Here is a 23,214-nt window from a genome sequence, read left to right on the forward strand (position 1 = left end):
GCCTTGGGTGTTTGTAATCCCCTCTGAACAAAGTGAAGGGATCTGGCCTCCTGTGAAGGTACATGGGCATGAAGTTACTTCTTCCACTGACCATGATGTCAGTGAAACCCAGGGTGGTGGTGGGGGAGTTGCATTTCCTGTGAATAAGGGCACAGGTTTCGCACCTCACAGCAGCAGCTGGTCAAGACAGATAAGAACCTACTGGCATTAATCAATGGAAACAATAAAGGGTAAAGGCTGCCACTTCATGAAAGATGAGCTTAGCCTGTCCAAAATAAATTGTGTAACTTCCCCATGGAGAAGACAAGAGAGGTCAAATAGATCACAGGCAAATAGCAGTCTCATAAGCCCTCAGCCAGATTAGCATGTTGGAAACCTCCCCTTTATCTGGATCAGTAAAGAGCAAATTAGCCTCCCAGAACTGGGTCCTCTTGTACCCACTAACTTAGGATATAGGTTTCAGAACACTGACATAAAAGTGATGAAATGAAATATGGAAACAACAGTGTCTCACTCCCACAACTAGTATATTCAGATTTTTTAAAGAGAAAGTGCCTCAAAAGCTTCTTCACCCAAAACTGCCCTTTTACTTTTCTCTTTTTTCAGTCACCGAAAAGAATATTCTATGTTCTCTGTTTTTACCAGAATCATGAGGTAATATAGACACCTCAAAGTCCAGAATATACAATGAGTAATATTAATATAATGAGTTTTAACATTAACTTAGTAACATTAAAACTTCAGTTTTTGTATTTATAAATTATACTGCAGGGTTTCTTCTGGTAATAAAATTCTCTGGTAGTGCATAAAATCCCAAACACTCTTTTTTTTTTGAATTCTAAAGGAAGTGATCATATTTTGATATATAGATATTAAACTGAATTAAAATTGTAAGCTTACAATTTTAGACAAAACAAAAAAACTAAAATTTGGAAATCTAAAATTGGAACGCAAAGCTGAAGCATGTGTCTGTTGTTAAGTAAGTAGATATACACACAAATAAATGCTTTTCATTACATATCAAGACCTGAAATTATGTCACAAACATGCACCAGTAGTTGAAGAGAGCTCTTACCTCCTCAGAAGGAAAATGCTAGATTAGATATATCCAATACCAAGAATGAATAAATATTCTTTTAAAAAATTATTCATCAGTTAGAGTACTACCCACATTATATGAAATTAATAAAAAATGGTTTGCAGCATAATGTCATCTAAGTAGAACTGAAAATTAATGGTGCATTAATAACAAAAATAAGAAGAATAATGGTAAAACATGCTTACTTTATCCTAAGAAAAACTTTAAAATGAAGAAGTTATTATCCTAATTTTAGAGGTAAGAAAACCAAAGCTTAGATAACCTTTATTAATATTTTTGTTCAAATTGAGCTACAAAGTTCAGGTGCCTGAAATCAAATCCTTGTCATATTTGGATTTCAGAAGCAACAATGATTTACTTTTACTTATTTCTTATGGTCGATAATATAATCACATTTAATTATCCAGCACTTACTTTTGCTACGGATGGATGAAATCAATTTATTATTAGAAAAGTAGTTTGATTAATAATTTTCAAAATGCCGTTCAGAGGCAAGGAGGTGAACTGGGTACTTATTTCTTCAATTGGAAAAGCTGGATCAGTTACAGATTTCACATGAGTTTTATGACCTGTACAATAAAACAGAATGGTGCCCTAAACCAAGAAACTAACAAAAATGGACCACCTTTTAGATTAATTGGGCTTCACAGTTCTGTTTGTTTAAAGCTGATATCCTGTGATCTTGAATGGGAGATGTGGGAACATTGTCTGATGACTTGGCAGAATCCTAGGACATACTGTTTTACAATTTGGCCACATGGAAACACCTAGATTATTTTATGTTCTGAGACACTCTATACATTAACAGTGAAAAGAATTAATTCCTTCTCTTAAGAATGTAGTTGCTTCAATAAAACATACCTATATTTTCAGTAAGATAAGAAAGTGTAATATGATTTTATTACATTTTATTACATTTGGTGAGTTCATGGGTTTAAATCAGACAGTAGCTCGAATCACCCAGTTTTTCAAAGTTCAAATACTAGTTCCCTCTCACATTTATAAAAGAAATAATAGCTGGGTGAAGTGGCTCATGCCTGTCATCCCACTTTGGGAGGCCAGGGCAGGCGGCCTGGGAGACCTGAGGTGGGGAGTTAGAGACTAGCCTGACCAACATGAAGAAACCTCATCTCTACTGAAAACACAAAATTAGCCAGACGTGGTGGCACATGCCTGAAATCCCAGCTACTCTGGCGGCTGAGGCGGGAGAATTGCTTGAACCGGGGAGGCAGAGGTTGGGGTAGGCCGAGATCGCGCCATTGCACTCCAGTCTGGCCAACAAGAGTGAAACTCCAAAATTAGAGCATTATGTCCCTGGATATGAGTACTTCACTGCCAGTTTTACCACAAAGGGAAGTTCAAATAAATCTTTCACATGTTATCTTGCATTTTAACTTATGCACAACTATACGTAAGAAAAACTCAGTTACAAAATACAAGCTCGCTCATTAGTGTTTTGATTGGCCCTCCTCTTCCTTACATTATTTACTATTACTACGCCACTAATAGTTATTAAAGTTTTCATATTACATGGCTTTATATTCTTTCCAATTATACTGTTAAAGGAAAATACTCTTCATTAAAATAAAATCTCAAAAATCTCATATACATACACAATCACGCGCCTGGAAGCCAGAAAAGTTTTCTGTTTATTCATTGTTTTATTTTTTTTCCCAGACCTTTACCAAGGTGAGCAGGGGCCAGGAACGGGCACGAAGGAGGTCATCCAGGAAGGCTTCCTGCCCCAAATGAACAGTGATTACATACATATCTGTCAGACAAGGGTGAATGAGTTAATTAGTCATTTCAAGAAATTAAAAAATCCCATGTTTATGAAATAAAATATTTTTTAAACATGCCAATGATGGCAATTTAGAAATGTTATATGAATATTAAACATCCTACATATTCATACTACATGATTATTTAATGTCTTTTTAAATGCACAGTAAATGATAATTTTATATATCTATTAAATTATATATGTGAATGTGGATGGATGTATATATACACACATAGAGGAGTAAATTTACTGTTTACCTTTTCAAAATTCTTTACCAAACAAACATTGGATGTCATTTGCTAAGACAATGGTTCTGAAGTCTGGTCTCCAGATCAGCAGAATCAATATCACATTAGAAATTGTTAAAATGCAAATAAATTCTCTGGGAAAATCTGATACCCACTCAGTCAGAAACGCTGTGGATGGGCCCAGCAATCTTTATTTTATCAGGTTCTCCAGGAAATTTATATATATTGTAAAATTTGACAACAATCCCTGTGCCAAAAGATCCCTAGCTTATAGGTTACGTGTCATGGATATACCTGCTCCAAATTTTAACTAGAAATGATATTTTAAAATAAGTTTTAAAGGCAAGTGGTTAAATGATTTCAGAATAACTGAACTCTGTATCTTAATTTGTTTTGTGTTGTTGTAACAGAATACCACACACTGGGTAATTTATAAACAAATAGAAATGATTTCTCATAGTTCTGGAGTCACAGAAGTCCAAGATCAATGCATTGGCAGGTTTGCTGTCTGGTAAGGGCCTAGTCTCCACTTCCAAGATGGTACCTTGAACCCTGCATAGTCTGGAGAGGAGAAACGCTGATTCTTATGAGACAAAAGAACAGAAGAGAGAAAATCTGTTCCCACAATCCTTTGTATAACAGCATTAATTCATTCATGGGAGCTCCATCCTCATGACCTAAACACTTTCTAGTAGGCCCCACCTTCTAATACTGTTGTACTAGGGGTTAAGTTTCAATATGAGTTTTCAGGGGACAAAACATTCGGACCATAACATTATGCAAGTATGATACTCAGATATCAAACAGACTTTCACTTTAAAGGGGAAAAGTGAGTAACATAATAATAGATAATGTCATTGTGCTGCTTGCTATCAATATGCCAGACATGGCTCAAAGGAGTTTTCATATCAAAACTCATAAAATTCTTAAAACAACCCTTTGAACTGTATTGAAACTATTTAGAAGTATGGCCTCTGCGGACTAGTTGGTTCCCCCTGTTAACAGGCCTATTTTACAGATGGGAACATTAAGACATAGAAAAGTTATGTGACTTGCCCAAAGCACAGAACTGCTCAGAGGAAACTGAAGCACAGAGCTCAAATGCGGCAGAGCTGAGATACTAATTCTAATGGGACATTTCCACAGTCTCCACTTTCAATCATGAGAAAATGCTGATGTTTATAATAAATCATTTTAAAGACTTAAATTTTATTCATGAACCATTCTCTTCTGAGGAGCATTTTATGGATATGACAAAACTACTGGTAGGTGGGTACAAATGGAGACATTTAGGACTAGTTAGGCCAGACTACATTTGAGAATTTGGCCAGCAAAGTAGCCTGCTTGTGTGTTTTTAATTTGAGAGACATTAGCTGGGCTGCAGTTTTGGTTCTCTACTGATACGGTTTGGAAGTATGTCTTCTCTCAATCTTATATTAAAATGTGACCTTCAGTATTGGAGGTGGACCCAGTGCAGGGTGTTTGGATCATGAAGGCAGAACTGTCTTGAATGGCTTTGTGCTATCCTCGTGGTAATGAATGAGTTCTCACTCTATTAATTCACATGAAAGCTGGTTGTTTTTTATGCCACCTTCTCCTCTCTCTCTCTTACTCCCTCTCCTACCATGTGACATACCTACTCCCTCTCTGCCTTCCACCATGAGTAGAAATTTCCAGAGGCCTCACCAGAAGCTGAGCAGATACTGGTGCCATGTTAGTATAGCCTGAAGAACTATGAGCCAAATAAATCTCTTTTCTTTATAAATACCCAGTCTCAGATATTTCTTTATAGCAATGTAAAACAGACAAATGCACCTACCTTCCCTCATTCCTGGATGTCTTATACCTGTAGTACTATGCATTTATCTTACTTGTCTGGCCCAAGCAGGCAGTTGAGTCATGAGTCTTGGTTATCAGGTTTAGTCCTAGTCAATATAAGTCCTAAAACAAAGCTCACAGAGACATACAAGTTCATGATGGGATATATCTCCTTTATTTTTTTACTGGCATGGGATTACTTTGTTCCCTTCTCACCCCTACCCATGTGAGGAGTTTCTCTGTGAGAACTTCACATCATTCTCCTTAAAGTCAGAATGTAATCTGCTATGAGTTATGGCGAACAAGAAAACAAATAGAAATCTGTAGGAGTTGCCTGATAATAATTCAAATCCCCAGGGTATACATTTTCCATTTGAGTCACAGATCAGAAAATGATTCAATAAATACAGTTGATGCAAATCTCAGGCAGATTTTTTTTTTCTTTTTTCTTTTTTAATAGTCTACTAAGCTTTGTTAACTGAGATTCCCTGTTCTCCAACTACCCAACCCATAGGTGGCCTGCAGCACCTGGTAAACAGAAAGGATAGATGTAATTGAAGGACTCCTTTTATTGCAGGGCAATTGACAAAAGTGACTAGAAAATAAATTCCCACCATTCCCAAGTGAACGGATTTCAATCTGGTGGAACAGGCTAGACTACATGGAACTATACTGATTCTGATGTGACTCAGCAGAGAGAACAAAAGGCCTGAGATACTTAGAAACTTTAGTGAGTATACAAGTCAAGATGCTTTACATATCTCAAATTCTTTTTTTACTTTCTCAGCCTTCATTTGTGAAACAAATTTCTCCTAAGACCTTTCTTTAGTGGGGCACCAGTAAGTCCACCGGTGGCTACAACTGTAAATACGCTTGAATTCAGTGCACATGGATTTTCCTTATTATAACATCAGCAGTGTGTGGTTGGTGACTCATTTGCAGAGTCTGCGGGAGTGCAGGGGCTCGTGCAGACTCAGCTGTAACTGAGACTTAAGCCCAGCTTGGCTAGACACCCACTACATTTTTACCTCACTACACTGTTGTGGGCTCAAGACTGAGTCTCGCTCTGTCTCCCAGGCTGGAGCACAGTGGCGCCATCTTGGCTCATTGCAAGCTCCACCTTCCGGGTTCACGTCATTCTCCTGCCTCAGCCTCCATAGTAGCTGGGACTACAGGCTCCCGCCACCACACCCGGCTAATTTTTTTTGTATTTTTAGTAGAGATGGGGTTTCACCGTGTTATCCAGGATAGTCTCGATCTCCTGACCTCGTGATCCGCACCGCCTCGACCTCCCAAACTGTTGGGATTACAGGCGTGAGTCACCGAGCCCGGCCGAATGCAAACAGTATTGATTCTGCTTCCTTTCCCTCCTTATTTTTTGTCTCTCTGACTATATTCTCTTTGATAGCATATTTAATATTTACTCAGTTTAATTAAGCATATTTTAATTTACTTGTAGGTTAAGTTGATCCCTAGTTTTGTTACTGGAAAGGGGTCCTGATCTAGACCACAAGAGAAGAGTTCTTGGACCTCACTCAAGAAAGAATTAGAGGCAAGCCCATAGACTAAAGTGAAAGCAAGTTTATTAAGAAACTAAAGGAATAAAACAATGGATACTCCATAGACAGAGCAGTGGCATGGGCTACTTGACTTAATATTCTTATAGTTATTTATCAATTATAGCTAAACAAGGGGTGGATTATTCATGAGTTTCCTGGGAAAGAAGCGGGTAATTCCCAGAACTGAGAGTTCCTTCCCTTTTTATATCATGTAGGGTAACTTCCAGATATTGCCACGGCATTTGTAAACTGTCATGGTGCTGGTGGGAGTGTCTTTTAGTTTGCTAATGCATTATAATTAGCATATAATGAGCAGTGAGGAAGGCCAGAGATCACTTTCCTTGACATCTTGGTTTTGGTGGGTTTTGTCTGGCTTCTTTATGGCAACCTGTTTTATCATCAAGGTCTTTGTGACTTGTATCTTGAGATACCTCCTGTGTCTTCCTTTGACTAAGAATGTCTAACCTCCTGGGAATGCAGCCCTGTAGGTCTCAGACTTAATTTATCCAGCCTCTATTCAAAATAGAGTTGCTCTGGTTCAAATGCCTCTGACAGTTTCGTATGACAGTGACTCTCCCACCTGCATCAGTTCATTCTATAAAACATTACTTATTTAGGCACCACTTGTATTAGCTAAGTAGGTAAAATAAGAAAGTATTCTACAAATTATATAAACTAGTCATTTGTTAGGCCCACAAAACTTCAATACTTAACCCTTACCCTTACAACTTCAGCTTTGTATCTTTTTTTTCTATTAAAAAGCTTTAAAATCAAGTGATTTAAAAACATGCATAGTATATCCTAAAATATTTTACATTAAATTAAAAATGTTGAGTAGGAATGTATGTTAATTACAAGATTAGATACATCTTTAAAGTCTTATTTTTCCTCCCACATTTCTTCTTTACTACAATATAACTAGCTTGTTTACAAACAAAACCAAGATCACTAAATAAATAATATATAGCTGTTAAAATATTAAAGGCTGATCTATTTTTTCAGGATATTAAATGAACTTTGTATCTTGCTCCTTCCCTTTGCCTGTTTTATGTTCCATCAATAAAATGCAGCTGTTTAAAGAGACCGGACCAGAATAATATTCAAGAGGAAATACGTTGTCAGGAATGTTTGAAGGGAATTGTTTATACAAAAATATTGAACAATAGAATAGGAGAGGAAGCTTGAAAACAGATCTACAAATCCATGAAAAGTTAATAGCTGGCAAAAGTAGCATTACAAATCAGTAGAAAAGATGAACTCTTTGCTGTTATTGGAGTGATTAGCTATTTATATACAATAAAATTGGATATCTACTCATAACATACATTTAAAAAGTTCCAAGTGCAATAATGACCTGTGTATGAAAAATAAACCTGCAAAACAAACAAAAAAAAAATACAAACCTTGAAAAAATTGATAAATATGATGATTTAAAATTTCTCTATACAACAAAAATATTATTTCACAAATAAAGTGAATTGAAAGCCATATCCTGAGAGAAGATATTTACAATGCATACAAACTTATAAAAGATTTGGTTGCATAAAAAGAAACTCCTACAAATTAATAAGAAAGTTGACAGCAAACAAATACAAAAATTATTAAAGTATGCAAAAAGATGATTCACATTAGAGGAAACATGAACGTCTAATTAACAAATGAAAACATACTCAACCTCACCATTTCATGCAGATGAAAACAAGAATGAGATTCCCAGTTAAAAATATTGGAAATTCACCAAAACAAAACATAACCCAACAATCCCAGATCTGATGGGAGATGTAAAGCTGTAGTGATGGTCATACACTGGTGTTCAGACAATAAATTAGTATTATTTATTTGGAGAGCAATATTATAATATTTCATAATGATGTTTAGACCCTTAGAAGCAGCAATTTTACTCATAAGGATAATGATAAATGCTTTTTTTTGACATGAGCAAAAGGATACATGTACAGAAATATTCACTGAAGTTGATTATAGAGGAAAGTTGGTATATTATTCAAGGTTCTCCAGAGAAAGAGAACCAACAGGGGGAAAAAAAAGTGAATATATACCGTGTGTGTGTGTGTGTGTGTGTGTGTGTAAACAAAAACTGTGGGCGGTCATTGATTTGGAGTGAGCTCACGCACTAGACTCCAACAAACCAGATTAAACCACAGCAGAGTCACTCATGCCAAATGTCACGTAATCATACTGCAACTTTAAGGAAGCAGATAGATCCCAAGCAGACCATTTTTTTTTCCTGAAAACAGGAAATTTCAATCTGATTGAGTCAGCATAATAAGGAAGTTGCTCTGCTTTAACCCTTACAAAAAAGTAACCTGAAGTAACCTAATGTTAACCAATCATTTTTTTTTTTAATTGTTCCATTTCCTTGTTCCCACTTTACAAGGTCCATTGTCCTTTTATTGTCTAGTCAATGAGAATGATGAGAGTTTATTTCCTGGTGACATTTGTAAGTTGGCCTACAATAAGAGGAGTAGCATCAGCCTTCAATTACATTGCTATCCTTTCTGTTTACCAGGAGCCACAGGCCACCTGTGGATTGAGTAGCTGGAGAACAAGGAGTCTCAGTTAACATAGATTAGTTGATTATTAAAAAAAATTAAAAAAAAACTGCATGAGATTTGCATCAGGTATATTCATTGACTCACTTTCTAGTCTGCGACTGCACTGTAACGTACTTCATTTTCAGGAGCCAATGTTTCTCTAATGATCGTAACAAACTTTTTGCTAGAATAAATTCTTTAAGACTGAATTCTGATTCTTTTGATTATTTCAGATTGACAGAGCTAAAGACAATGGAAACAGTATCAATAGAAAGAAAGCTACAGGACTTCTTACAGGCCACAGTACCAGAACATCAAGCTATTTGGCTGCAGATGTATACTACTCTTCAAGATAAGAAAAAGCAGTAATCCTGAAGGCAATTCGGAGGTCATCAGGTCTGCCTCCTTTGTTTTCAGTGGGGGAGAGAGCCATTGCCTTGGTTTCAGCAGGCTAGACAATGGCAGCCTGGAGCCTGGAGAATGAGAATTCCACTCAGCTGAGCCTTGGGAGTGGATGTGACTCTCACATTGCAGAGCTTTGAGGGCACAACCCCCACCCGAAAGAGCCTTGCAGGACATGGGTCTCGAAGACAGAGCATCAAACTAAAAAGAATTATTCTTGAGCCTCAAGATCTAATGGCATTTGTTTGCTAGGTTTTGAACTTGATTTGGATATGTTACTCCTCTCTTCCTCCCAACTTCTCCATTTTGTAATGGGAAAGTCCATTCTATGCCTGTCCCACTATTATAATTTGCAAGTACATAACTTATTTGGTTTCACAGGCTCACAGCTGGAAAGAAATTTTGCCTCAGGATGAATTTGTACCTTGAGTCTCATTCATATCTGATTTAGATGTTTCTTAAGTGAGACTTTGAAGTTCAGAGTTGATGATAGAATGAGTTATGGATTTTGGTACTATTGGGATAGAATTAATACATTTTACGTGCAAGAAAGACATGAATGATGGGGGCCAGGGCTGGAATGTTATGAACTAAATGTTTGTGTACCTCTCCTGCCAAATTCATATGTTGAAACTCTCACCCCTAATGTGATGATATTTGGAGTCAAGGCCTCTGGAAGTTAATTAGGTTTATAAAGGTGGGGGTCTCATGATGGGATGAGTGTCCTTATAACAGGAAGAAGAGAAACCAGAGCTTGGACTCTGCCATATGAGAACACAATAAGAAGCTGGCTGTCTCCAAGACAGAAAGAGGTCCCTCACCAGAAACCAGGTCTGCTGGTACTTTGATTTTGAACTTCCCAGGCTCCAGAACTGTGAGAATCAAGCATCTCCTGTTTAGGACAGCTTATGATATTTTGTTGTAGCAGCCTGTGCCGACTAAGACAAGACTGAAGAGATATGGGTGTCAATGACTGGTGAGTCCACAAAAGGAAGTGAGGAGCATGGTATGTATTTTCTCTAAGAAAATGTTGATCATCTTAGAGAAGATTTACATCAACATGAAGAGACCTATGGTAGAAAAATACAGAATTAAATGCACTGCAGGTGAAAGTTCAGATGAGTGCCAAAAAAAACTTGTTTTTGGAAACTGGAGGAATGGAGATCTTTTCCATGTCATGGCAGGCAGCTCAGCTGAATTGTATCATGCAGTAAATGTAAAGTAAGTTACTATTTTATTCTTTTGAAATAAATAAGTATCTTATAAGAAGCTACTTTGAGACAATGTAAGTACTGCATACTGCTTTTCCTTAAAGGATCATCACTAATTTTAGCAGCCACTGATGTTTCCTTGCTGGAATAAAATTATTGTGATGATGACTGTCAAATGGTCTTTTCCTACCTTCATCATTTCTTCTATATTTTTTAGTTGACTTCTACTGCAACAAACAAACAAAAACCCCTTTTCTTTCTTCTTTCCTTTTCATCTAATCCCTCCCTTTCTTCTTTCCTGCTTTCTCCTTTACTTTTTGGAGCAGATAAGTTCTTGAGGGAGCCATGAATCATATCAAAAAAGTGTCATATTATTTTAGCTACTGGATTGATGGTGACTATTGTTTTCCTTGTCAGAAAATAATTACTAAAGAAAGTAAAATATAGACACTCTCTTAACTGATCTTAATTTACCCAACTCCTTGGATTGACATTTCCTATTCTGTCGGTAAGACCTAATTATTAGCTCAAATTATGCTGAATGCGCTTGACAATTACATCAAGAGAGTCCCTATTGATTCTCTAGTTCTAGGGTACATCTACTCTCTCAAAAGTTCTACACCAAACAAAGGTGATTTGTATTTATTTGTAAATCAGTTTATACGAAAGATTATTGTAGTTACAGAAAGGAAATATTTTTACTTGCTTTGATTAAATATTAACATAAAAGATTGTTTCTATGTAAATCATAGTAAAAATTTATTGTTCTACACTAAGATACCTTTGAAAGTGTCTTAGAATTCGGACTCTATTGAAACAAAAATAAACTGTGTATTTTTATACAAGAAAGACAATGCAGAATAGTAGACCCACACTTGGCCCTTGCCCCTACTTAAAAGACTGATAAATAAATAAATGATAATAACAAAATAATAAAATTTACCCTTAATTTATTTTAAGTATATTCATCTTTTTTACAGATATGCTTCTTCATCTTTTATTGACTTTTTTACTTACACAACTAATTACTAATACCAATCTCCTCAGATAAATGAACTTTGGTTATTTTGATAGCTTTCAGGACCTGAAATGTATTATCAGCTCACACTGTAAATTTGAAAGATAGATAATTCAACAATTTTAGGCCATCTACCATGTATACAAGTTTTTGGTGATGAGGGAGATACCAAATCACCATGAGAAAATTTCTGTGTAGACAAAGTAACTTTTCCATCTGAAAAGGCTAGACTAGTTCCTAGAGAATAATCAGGTAAGCCATGCTGCTTGGGCGGGGGGGGAAAGGAGCTTTAGAGAAGTCCGCCACCAGGATTCCTAGAGACTGAGAGAGAGCTATGAGGAGGAAAGGACACTTGATCTTTCCCACCTCAGCCTCTCAAAGTGGTGGGATTACAGGTGTCAACCACCACGTCTGGCCCCAACCTGAACTTCTTAATGTGACTAGGGCACTGTATGATGTAGCCACTCTTTAGATGTCCCACCCCCTGCATGTCTTTCACTCATGAAGGAACACAAAACCAGTGGCCTAACCACATTTCAGACCCCTGAGGTGACTTCTGTTTATGTTCTTTCCTTTCCCTGAAATAATCTTCTCACTTCCCTTTTGTCCAGCAAGCTTTCTTAGTTTAAAAGTTACTTCCCCTAATTTCCTGACCATTAAAACTGAGTTCAGTGTCCCTACTAACTCTCTCCATAGTACTCTGAATCCTATAATCACACATTCCATAGGTAAAATTGACCTTAAGCACCTTGTAGAAAATAATTTTTGTTGCTTATTGAGACATCGTACCTAGCATAACTCTTGGCCCAGTGTAGAAGCTCTGTATGTACTTGTTAAATAGTTGATGAGCAGTTTCAGTGCCCCTAAATCAATCAGCTTTACATTTTTTATATTCATTTCCTCAATTATAAAGTTTACAAATACATTTATGTGAATTATTTGAGCGAATCTATCTTATTCATAAAAACCAAAATAGATTTGCAAAAAAAAAAAAGACTTTTGTGAGTAAATTATCTTCTGCTTGTGACTTGCAATAATGGGGAGAGAATTCAGACAGTATGATTGAGCAGAAATGTGCTTAGTAGGTGCCATGGTTTAAAGGCATGTGTCCCCCCAAATTCATTTGTTGGAAACTAAGACCCATTTTGACAGTATTCAGATATGAGGTCTTTAGGATGTGATTAAGTCATGAGGGCACCATTCTCACGAATTGGATCGGTGACGTTTTAAAAGGGCTCGGTTGGGTCCCTGTTGACCTTCTGCCTTCCACCATGTGAGAATGCAGCAACAAAGTGCCATCTTGGAAGCAGAGAGCAGCCCTCACTACACACCAGAATCTGTTGGTGACTTGATCTTGGACTTCTCAGCTTCATGAACTATAATTAACAAATTTTAGTCATTTATAATTACACTGTCCCTGTCTAAGGTGTTTTGGTGTAGAAGCCCGAGCGGACCGGGTAGTAAACTAAGATCTAATTAACTCTGTAAAGTCAATATAACTGAGAATTTCTCTAAGATATTTCCAGGTGGTTGCAGTCTATTGGCAATGCCCGATTAAAGTTGAAATTTTACCTAGCAACTAACTCCTTTGCTGAAATAAATAGGTCAATGTTTGTTCCCTATCACTACCAGACAGAATAACCTCAATGTGTTAATGATGGAAAACTCCCAGAATCCACAGGTAGAAACAAATTGTCCTTAGTAGGCAAGCAGATCAATTTTCCAAATCTAGTCAGAATTCAATGTGGGTAAATTTATAATCTGCATTTTGGCATAAATCTGATGTTTCCTACCGTATAAACATTAACAGTAGATTAACGTTAACTTGAATGCTTGATGTGTGTGTCTGTGTGTCGGGGGTTGTTAAGTGCAGAGCTCTGTGACCAGCTGTACTTATTGCTTATCATTCTATGGCCCTCTCAGTTTGTAAATCATGAGTTCAAACCCTGTATTTTCAGTTGTTTCATCTGGTTTCAGGGACCCAGATTATTGTTCCTCTCTCTCTCTTTTATTTTCTTGAGAAGCAGTTTCACTCTTGTCACCTAGGCTGGAGTGCAATGGCGTGATCTCGGCTCATTGCAACCTCTGCCTCCCAGGTTCAACCAATTCTCCTGCCTCATCTTCCCCAGTAGCTGGGATTACAGGCACCCGCCACCATTCCCAGCTCATTTTTGTATTTTTAATAGAGACGGGGTTTCACCATTTTGGCCAGGCTGGTCTTGAACTCCTGACCTCTGACATCAGGTGATCCACCTGTCTTGGCCTCCCAGAGTGCTGGGTTACAGGAAAGAGCCACTGAGCCCAGCTACTGTCCCTCTCTTAAAATGGCTTGCCACATTTTGACACTATAAGGCTAAGAAAAAAAAAAAAAAAAAGGACTCTAACGCAGAAGCCAGAGACTGTGTTCTCCCCATGCCTTAATTTCCTTTAATCTACACTTCTGTGAGATGAACATCATTCCCTAGCTTGGCATCTTGCATAGACATCTTTTTTTTTTTTTTTTTTTTTGAGGAGATAGTATTCTTCCTAGGGTTTAAATGAATTTTATTTGCTATTCAAATCATAACACAGAAATTTAATTTAGCCCAAATCTTCCTCATTGGCTTTGAGACACTTCCCTGTGTTTCGAAACCCATTGATTTTTATCAACACATAGCCCTTTTCATGTTTTACACTGGTTCTACTGCAGGAACCTGCTCAGGTCTCTGAACCTGCATTAGAATACTGAATCTTCACACTGACCTTATAAGGTAGATAACATAATCAATTGACAACGATACTATTGACTATTGAGGGAAATGAAGGCATAAGGAGGAGCACAGAGCTTGAAGGAGACAGTGCCAGGTGCAGGAACGTGGTCCTAGGAAACTCATGCAGTGTATGCTGGGCTAGGGACAGGAAAGGAGAGAGGCAGCATATGGAGGGAAACCCTGTACACTTTTCTGGCACTTTAAGCACTCGGAGCACTTCATTGTGCCCAGAGACATTTTAAATCATTCCATTCTTACTGATGGCAGGGATTCTCTACAGAGTCTTTTCTAGTTACCCTAAAGTTACAGTCGCTCTTTTAGCCCAAATGCAGTTAAAGCTTTAGTACTTATGCCTAGAGTAGCTAGCTAACTTGATGCTGGGAGCCCAGACACCGATTTTCTGGCAACTTAATTGCCTGTGGCTGGTGCTTTTTGTTTTTTCCTCTCCCAGCCTTGTCTCTGCTTTCACTTACACGCCCCTCACTCTTCAACCCTCCCCCAAGAGGTACATAGGAGAGGTACTGACATCCCTTAAATCTTGTCTTCCTCCTCCCTCCCCATTCTCCCCATTCCTCACTGACCACCTACCTAGAACTTTCTTCCCAAGACCAAAAATACAGCTCCATGCTTATCCATTGCAGCTTTTCCTCCTCAACATTTTCCCTAGTCAGGCACACGCAGTGACTTTCCATTCACTGTTATAACTCACATAGCAGAAATAAAAAAATATGCAACATTTCCTCAAATCTCTCATTAAGATTACAGTTAAACTTTGAAAAACAATTCCTGGTATTTTCTTAATTAAATATCGATTTTTTCATGTGTGATTATTTTTCTCTATGTAATTATGCAATGATAAGATATTTGTCTAGTATAGGTTCTGCAGAAAATATGTGGGGTTTTGCTCAGATCTTCTTTGCAGAGTTGAAGAAAAAAAATGTTTAGATCAGTTTAGTTTTATTTTACTTAACCAAAGATTCAGAATCCTGTTTAGAGAGAGACAAATAATGAAAGTAAGATGTAGCTGTCACAGAGATAATGTCAGTACTCTAAGCCTTATTTTGGGTCAGTTTTGACACATTAGGGCCAGTTTGGAAATCCTATTTCCACTCTCTTCTGTAACTGGCGTAACAATGCCATTGGGATTCAGCTATGCAAGTACCTCCACTTTTCTTGACATGCTATCTCTACCAAGCACACGCTCTGAGTGAGTTCCATGGGTACACTTCATCACTGGAATGTGGCATCTGGCGATTTGTTTAGGCTTGTGGGAAATCATCTAGACTTGGCTTTTCTTGAAGATCTCCTGCATACTAATGTTCTCACCACTTGCCATTTGGAGCTATTGAGGTCTAGGGCACTAACACCATGAGGAGAGCTGCTGTTATAAGAATTGTGCTGACTATGAAAGAGAGACTCTTCCACATGCCCTTATTGCTTAAGCACACTTTTCCATTGCGTGAGGAATATTGTGGGTTGTTCATGTCATCTTTCAACTCAATCTTCATTACAAAAGAGATTACTAAATTCTTACCAGCTTCTGACAGGTGGAAAACCTAGTTTCCAACTCTGGTACAGATTTTACTACAAAGTGTCATGTACTTGCTCCTTTTTAAATGAGATTTGAAAGGAAAAGGCAGTTAAACATGATGGGGACAGGAGGCAGAGAAATTCTAGGCAGAAAAGGGTGAGTCCCCAGTGAAAACTGTACCTCCAAGCTGAAATGCCTGAAACCCTGGCCCAAAGTGAGAATTTATATCCATGTTTTTCTCCTTGAATGTTGCCTTTTCCTAAACTGCCCATGGCTCTCCCTGCCCGCAATCCTGTGCCTACAAAGACCCCAGACTCAGTCAGAGAGGAGTGGAGACTATGGCTGGACATTGGAGAGAAGCAGCTTGACTTCAGAGGGATAGCTTGACAGTGTAACTTCAGAGAAGAATCCAGCTGGAGATGGCTAGACTTCAGGGGAAGATCACCTACCCCACTGTCCCCTTTTCAGCTACCTTTTCCACTGAGAGTCACTTTCCTCAGCAATAAAATCCCCACATTTACCATCCTTCAGTTGTTTTTGTGACCACATTTTTCCTGGACGCCGGACAAGAGCCTGGGAGCCATGAGTGCAGATATAAAAGGCACTAATACTCGCCCTTTGCCCTTGCTGGTGGAGGGCAGCTGTCCCTAGTGACAAGACAAAGGGCTCACTGAGCTGTTAACACTTAAGCTGTCCACAGACTGCAGAGCTAAAAGAGCACTGTAACACACCTTCTGGGGCTTCAGGAATCGCAGGCAACCGCACCTGGTTGCTACCACAGGGCGTGCACGGAGTTTGCTCTTGCCCGTGCCAAAGCGGTCAGCCAGTTCCAGTGCTTGTGCACTCCAGTTCCTGCCTTGTTTGCCTGCGCACTCCCTCCCAGGAGGAGTTGAGAGTGGCAGGCTGAGTAAACAAGACACCCCTTCTCGAGTCCCAGGAAGGGGTCAGGGAAATATCCTGCTTCAAATGTACCATCATTTAACTGAATGAGTGTTCAAAATACCATCTGAACACATTTTGTTTAAAAACAAAAGTCAAATATACAAAAAAATCAAGTTTTTATTTCAAATATTTGAATCTAATAGATCATTATTTAGGTTTATTTTCTGTGAATATATATATATAATATTATATTTAATTAACATCTGAAAATTACCATTTTCTAGAAAGGATAGAGTATAAAAGCTATACATTTCATATATAAATATTAACTTTCAAAATTTATAATAGTACGAGTTTTAGAGTGAAGGAGTGTTTAAAATGTGCCTTTCTTTGGACAAGAATCATTTTGTTCTTTATTTTGTTCTTTATTTAACAATAATTTAAAAACTGGTAATTTAATATCTTGTGAACATGAATGTATCATTTATGGTACAGCTTAGCTTCTAGGAGAAGTTAAGTGTAGCATGATTTCTTGAAGATTAAAAAAATACATTTAACTTTTTAAAGATAATATACATATTGAATATTATTTGAACATAACAGTAAAGAAAATTATCTTTGAACTTTTTTGAATATATGGCATTTGCAAAATAACATTAGCTATTATGCATGAAATAAATTGTAACTAGATTTAAAATATAATTTATATAAAAATTAATAAGGCCTTAGTTAATATTCGGTAGTAAAATGGACAGTGGATCAGAGATCATAATTCAAAGCAGTTTTTTATAGGAAGTTTCATTAATAAATGCAAAAACTCAGATGTCCTTTTTCTCAAATTCACAATGAGTATTAAAAAATGTACAAAAACCTTTATAAATCAGTTATACAGAAGATAAACTATAATTTGAAAAGCAAAAGTATACAACCAGAGCTAGAGGCATTACAGCTTAATTCACACAGGTATGAGTTTAGATAGTCTCAATCAATTTACGGACTTCAGATTTCCTGAGGAGACTTTCACTAATCCACTACCACACTCCTGATTTTTGTTCCTGGCTGCCAGTGCTTTCAAAAAACATGAAATCCTAGATAAAAACAAAAATATACAAATGAATTTTCAGCAACAAAACAGAGATCAATTATCAGATGCAGAAATACTAAGGGATCTAGTGAAACACAGTAACATATCTGTTAAAAAAATTAAATGTAATAAACACAGAAAAGCTCTATAGTTATATAAGTTCTACCTTTAGCTTTCCATTTTAATAATAAATTTTATAATTCTATTCATGTATTGATACCTGTATGAATTTAATTAATCTTCCGGTCATTTTCTCTAAATGTGACTTTTTCTCTATCCCCATAATTCTCATCTGTGGCTGCATATTGGAACCACCTGGAGCACTATATGAACTTCGAAGTTTGACTCAGTTGAACTGAGGTATGGACTAGTACTTACAGTTTTTAAAGGCCCCTAAGTGATTCTAATGTGAAGACAATTTCAGAATCACTGGTATATCCGATTATCTCCTGTAATTTGGTAGTTAGGTCTACACACTTGAGTGAATGCACACTCTTACTGTAGTTCATACTCCTATATTAGATGGTTTAATTTAATTACTATGAGTCATGGTCAAGTTTCCTTGTTTCACTAAATTTTTTCCACATATGCCCACTTTCAGTTTCTTCAAAGCATGTAGGAGATGGCTGATTTAAGGGGAGACTAAAATCTCTCCTTAGTACGCCTCCTTAGTCCCTCTCTTGCCATGTGAATATTCATAGACTCTTCAGACAGAAACTAGTCACCCCAGAGTGTCAGGATCAAATAGAATTTCAGAGCTAGGATTAAATGGGAATCCTGATTTAAAAATCTATAAATTTTAAAAAGTCATTTTGAAATATACACTTTACTGAATCATTTCAGAATGATTAGTAGAAAGCATATAGAGAAAGCATCTATAATCAAGATTAATAAGAACAGACTTACAATGAGGAAACAGGCACCAATCATTACAGCTTTCATTTTAACATCAAGGTCTAAAGGGAATTGGATTCCAAAGTTATCAGCATCTGTAAATGCCTCTCTCAAAATTCCAGTCCAGTGCTTGGAAATTTTGCCAACCACACACTGTTCATCAAGAGATTTAATCTAAATTGAAAAAAAAGTATTACATATTTTTAGGAAACTTATAGCAAAAGTACTTTCAAATTTGAAGATGAAACAAATATGGTATTAAAATTATGTACCATATGTAACCATGAACATGTAACCCACATTAGATAACTAGAGGCTCCGGTATCTATTTATAGATATATGAAAAAAACTGTTTCATTATATAGAGAAATTATATTTTCTGAAATATTTAACAATTTCTATTTTATATTAATAGACATTAATAAATTATTTGAATTGACCCAAAATAAAATTTAGGCAAAAAAAGATATAAATATGAAATGTTTATGTGATGACATTTCTAGAAGCCATCAGGAAGGTAATGAACAAAATTCCTATTAGACTTCTGCTTTAGGAGAAGCACAGTTTACACAGACCAAAAGGTTAAATATGATGAAAAGGCTTGTTACCGCCCACTGTGAGTTACCAAACATGAAATGCTAAGCGCCTAGAAAAGATTAGCAGTTTGGAGTAAAGGCAAATACCAGTAAGTAACTTGATGAAATGCCTCACGACAAGGGCTGAAGTAACAGTGGGTAACTAGTGGGGTGTGAATAATAAAAGACGAAGAGTGTATAAACAAATGAGCTCCAAAGTAGCAATTTTCTAATTTCACAATTCTGCCTGAGGAAAGCCCAGGGCCATCATATAGGGTTGAATGGACTGTGCTCAGACTAAGGCAACTCCTCTAGGAGGGCAGGTGGGGACTGAATGTAGCTGAAATTCACAAAACTAGGCGCATCTATAGTTGTGTTAACAGAGGAGTGTCCTTTTCAGCTAAATATATGTGGGGAATCTAAAAACACTTGACTCACTTTATTTTAGTACAAGTGGAGAGTTTGTAAAATACCAGAAATAAACATCTAATATGAAACTGATAGCATAATACTGTTCATCAAATATTCATTTCATTCCCTCTCCTTCTGTATGGCCAGTATACTTCCTGTTCCTTCATAATTAGGCTTGGCCATGTTATTTGTTTGAACAATGGACGTTAGCAGATATGACATGAGTAGTGTCCTTAAACTGGGCTAAGTGCTTTGGCCTGGCTTATGATCTTCAGTGACAAGCCACTAGAAAAGCATGACTCAGGTAGCTGCTGCTGCTACAGCCACAGAACAAACATACCTGGAGCAGACTGAGGTTAACATGCAGCCCAAATCACTACTTAAATACATCCACTGAAATACAGTTGACCTGCACACCCCTAAGCATGAGCATAAACGCTTGTTGCAAGCGGCTGAGTTTTAGGGATTATGTGTAATGAAATACTACTGTGGAAAAATAAATGAATACAAATCCTTTCTTGTACATGTTAGTATTTTTCTGCTAATAGCTGTCATTGAAGCATTTGAAGCTAGTAATGAAAACTCTGGTTTATTTTTTAATTCTGAAATTTAAAAAAAATGAAAAATGCAGCTGACAACTTACTAGCCACTGTAAACCTAACACTATACAAAGACATTAACATTTGCCCTTTTTGATTACTACAGCAAGAAATTTAAAGAAGTAGAGAATACATTTTTTTATGGCAAGGATAAGAAATGCAAATAATGATCTTCAACCAATAAATTATCAGGACTAGATAATTTTTAGCTAAATTGTAGACATTTTGGAATAGAAAATTACTGTAATAAAATTTCAACATTTGGAAATAATAAATTGGTATTGTATAATGTTAAACTTTTAAATCCATAAACGTAATACTAATTGGTAAATCATTCTAAAAAGAAAACCATAGATTCATCTCACAATGCAAATATAAATGCAAAATACTGAAATATAACGACAGTATATAGGATCTAGTTATGTAGCAAAGAAATATAAGTGTATCGTGAGTATATTAATAGTTGCTGGTAAGCTATTTTATTTACTTGCTAATTATTTATTTATTTACTGTTATTACACCCAATTTTCATGTAAAAAAACTAAAGCAAAGAGAAGTGAAAGAATTTGTTGAAAGTCACACAGGTAAGTGTTATAAAGATGGGTTTCAAACCTGGGTATCTGGCTCCAGTGTCTATACTCTTGACCATTATGATTGCCTGCTTTTTAAAAACATATTTATTGAATACTAATGAAAATCTAGTTGAGAGGGCAGGAAAAAAAATCTGTGGGCTGTAGTTGACCATATAGAATTTATTACCACTCAGGATCAATTTCTGTATTTTGAGATTCCTGAAACACAACAGTGGCAGGAATTCAAGCTCATAGACAGAAGTGACTTGGTATGTCAGTTTCGTGTGGCCATATTTTTCCCCTACCAAGAGTCCTTGAAGGAGACAGACTCTCTTATTATCTATATTGGATAAAAGGTCTACTAGGCTCTCTCTTACTCACCATTGAGATAACCTTCTTAGAGATTCAATTACTATCTGTTTGCTGAAAACTCTCCATTCTTTTCCTCTACATAACTAAAATCCAACATGACTGTAATTCAAGTCATTAACTTCCCATATATATTTTATATAATCAACTAGAGCCCATTGATTACATTTTGCTGGTCCCTGACCTAGATGTGTATTAGTATTTGATACCTTACTTTTTAAAAAGCAGACTATCATAATGGTCAAGAGGACACAAATCAAGTGTTTTTCCTCCAAGATTCTTAACTTGGCCAATGTAATATCAGAATAATAACACATCAAGTTTATCTCCAAAATTTTTTTCATCCTCAATTGACATCAAATCCATGAATTAGTTCCACATAGTACACCGATAAAATGCCTCTTGAGTTATTCTCTGTTTTAGAATGACTCCTGCCCCTGCTGTGGAACAGGATTTTATCTCTTTTATTACTTCAAGTTTCCATGCCCAGTGGCACCCTGGTGGATTTCCTGTTCCTTAGTGGTCCCTCATACCAATAATTTCTGCTTTGAGGTGTCACAGTTTCCATTGTCAACCCTACAGAAAATTCTTCAAGTGACTATTTCTCAATTCTTTCCATGAGAGTACCTTGATATCATCATTCTGGATAAATAGAAGAAAAGTTAATTTATTACATGGAATGGATGCTTCAAGGTATCCATCAAGGAAGGCTGCTACATGAAACATAAATTCTTTAGTATCAAATATAAGGATTACACAATGCTTTTCCAGTGTTTACATTTATTTACTAAAAGTAAAATATATGCCAGCCAAACTTCTGTCAATATTGTTCCTTGAATGAGAAATTACTTTTCACTTCTCTGGATGTAGGATAGAGATTCCATCCCTTACATGAAGAACTGCTATTATGCATACCCCTATATAAAATTTTATACATGCATATTATGCACACATATACATACACACACTATACAATCCCTTTATAAGAGCCTTTTTAAAGTTTCTACATCACCTCCTCCTTAGAACTGCAAATCTCTGTCATTAGATTATTAAGTCAATGAGGGAAAAGGATTCATCTTTACATAGCTAAGGTCTGACAGAGGAATCAAATACCATATGATTAAAGAAGGCAGACAGATCATGTAAAGGAATGACACTGGATATTGAAAAACCTCAGTAAGGGGTGGAGACAGTGATAGAGTTCCCATGTCATTATTACAAGGGGCAGCCCCACACATCTTTAGTAGATTTTTGCCCTTTCTGTGGAAAGGTGGGACCAGTTAACCCAGTTTTCTGATTTTCCAAGAGAAACAAGAAATCAAGATTAAGTCATAAAACCTTCTGATTTTTAAACATTTGCAATGAAAAAATTTGGATTGTAAAAGTAGACCATCTGTTGTTGAAGAAATACTGCAATGAAATTCTATAATATATTACAGTAAATATACAAATATTAATATGTTGCAGCTTCCAGTGACCTAATTTAATATAGGGAAAAGCAGAGAACACAGAGAAGCATAATTGGGTAGTATATATTATACTAATTTTCTCAAAACTATCTTTGCATAATTGGGTTTCTAGTAGGAATTCAAAGATGTCAGACATTCTGAACATGGCCTTGAGCACTGGCAGCTGATATTTCAGATTTAAGAAGGATCCATATGCTTTGGCAATCAGACTTAGATGACAAGGTTAACATTCTGTTTAAAATGGATAATATACAGTGTCATCACACAGAAACCACCACATTTAAGTGTTAGATGATTTGCTTATTTTTATTTGACTACATAGGTCTGCTTCTCTTTTTTCCATTTATCATGACCAACAGTGACCTTTAATCAGAGTGATAACTATCAT

General features: G+C 36.5%; 1 protein-coding gene and 1 long non-coding RNA gene across 13 annotated transcripts in view; one reads left to right on the forward strand and one right to left on the reverse strand.

Moving 5' to 3' along the window:
- The first annotated feature begins 8,981 nt into the window (after positions 1-8,981).
- Positions 8,982-10,840, forward strand: LOC105470021 (uncharacterized). The gene is made up of 2 exons (XR_980202.2): positions 8,982-9,146; positions 9,293-10,840. It is a non-coding gene; the product is annotated as an uncharacterized lncRNA (long non-coding RNA).
- Positions 10,841-17,011: 6,171 nt separating this feature from the next.
- LOC105470022 (phospholipid scramblase 1) overlaps positions 17,012-23,214 on the reverse strand; it is a 28,484-nt gene continuing 22,281 nt past the window's right edge. For all 12 annotated transcript variants that reach the window (XM_071091088.1, XM_011721729.2, XM_011721726.2 and 9 more), the window contains 2 exons: positions 18,844-19,005; positions 17,012-17,941 (listed from right to left, as the gene is read on the reverse strand). In XM_071091088.1, coding sequence (XP_070947189.1) covers positions 17,885-17,941; positions 18,844-19,005 — 219 coding nt within the window. In that variant the 3' untranslated portion in view covers positions 17,012-17,884. The remainder of the gene's footprint in view (positions 17,942-18,843; positions 19,006-23,214) is intronic.

The sequence above is a fragment of the Macaca nemestrina genome, chromosome 2, assembly GCF_043159975.1.
Source record: "Macaca nemestrina isolate mMacNem1 chromosome 2, mMacNem.hap1, whole genome shotgun sequence".
In the NCBI taxonomy this organism is placed as follows: domain Eukaryota; kingdom Metazoa; phylum Chordata; class Mammalia; order Primates; family Cercopithecidae; genus Macaca; species Macaca nemestrina.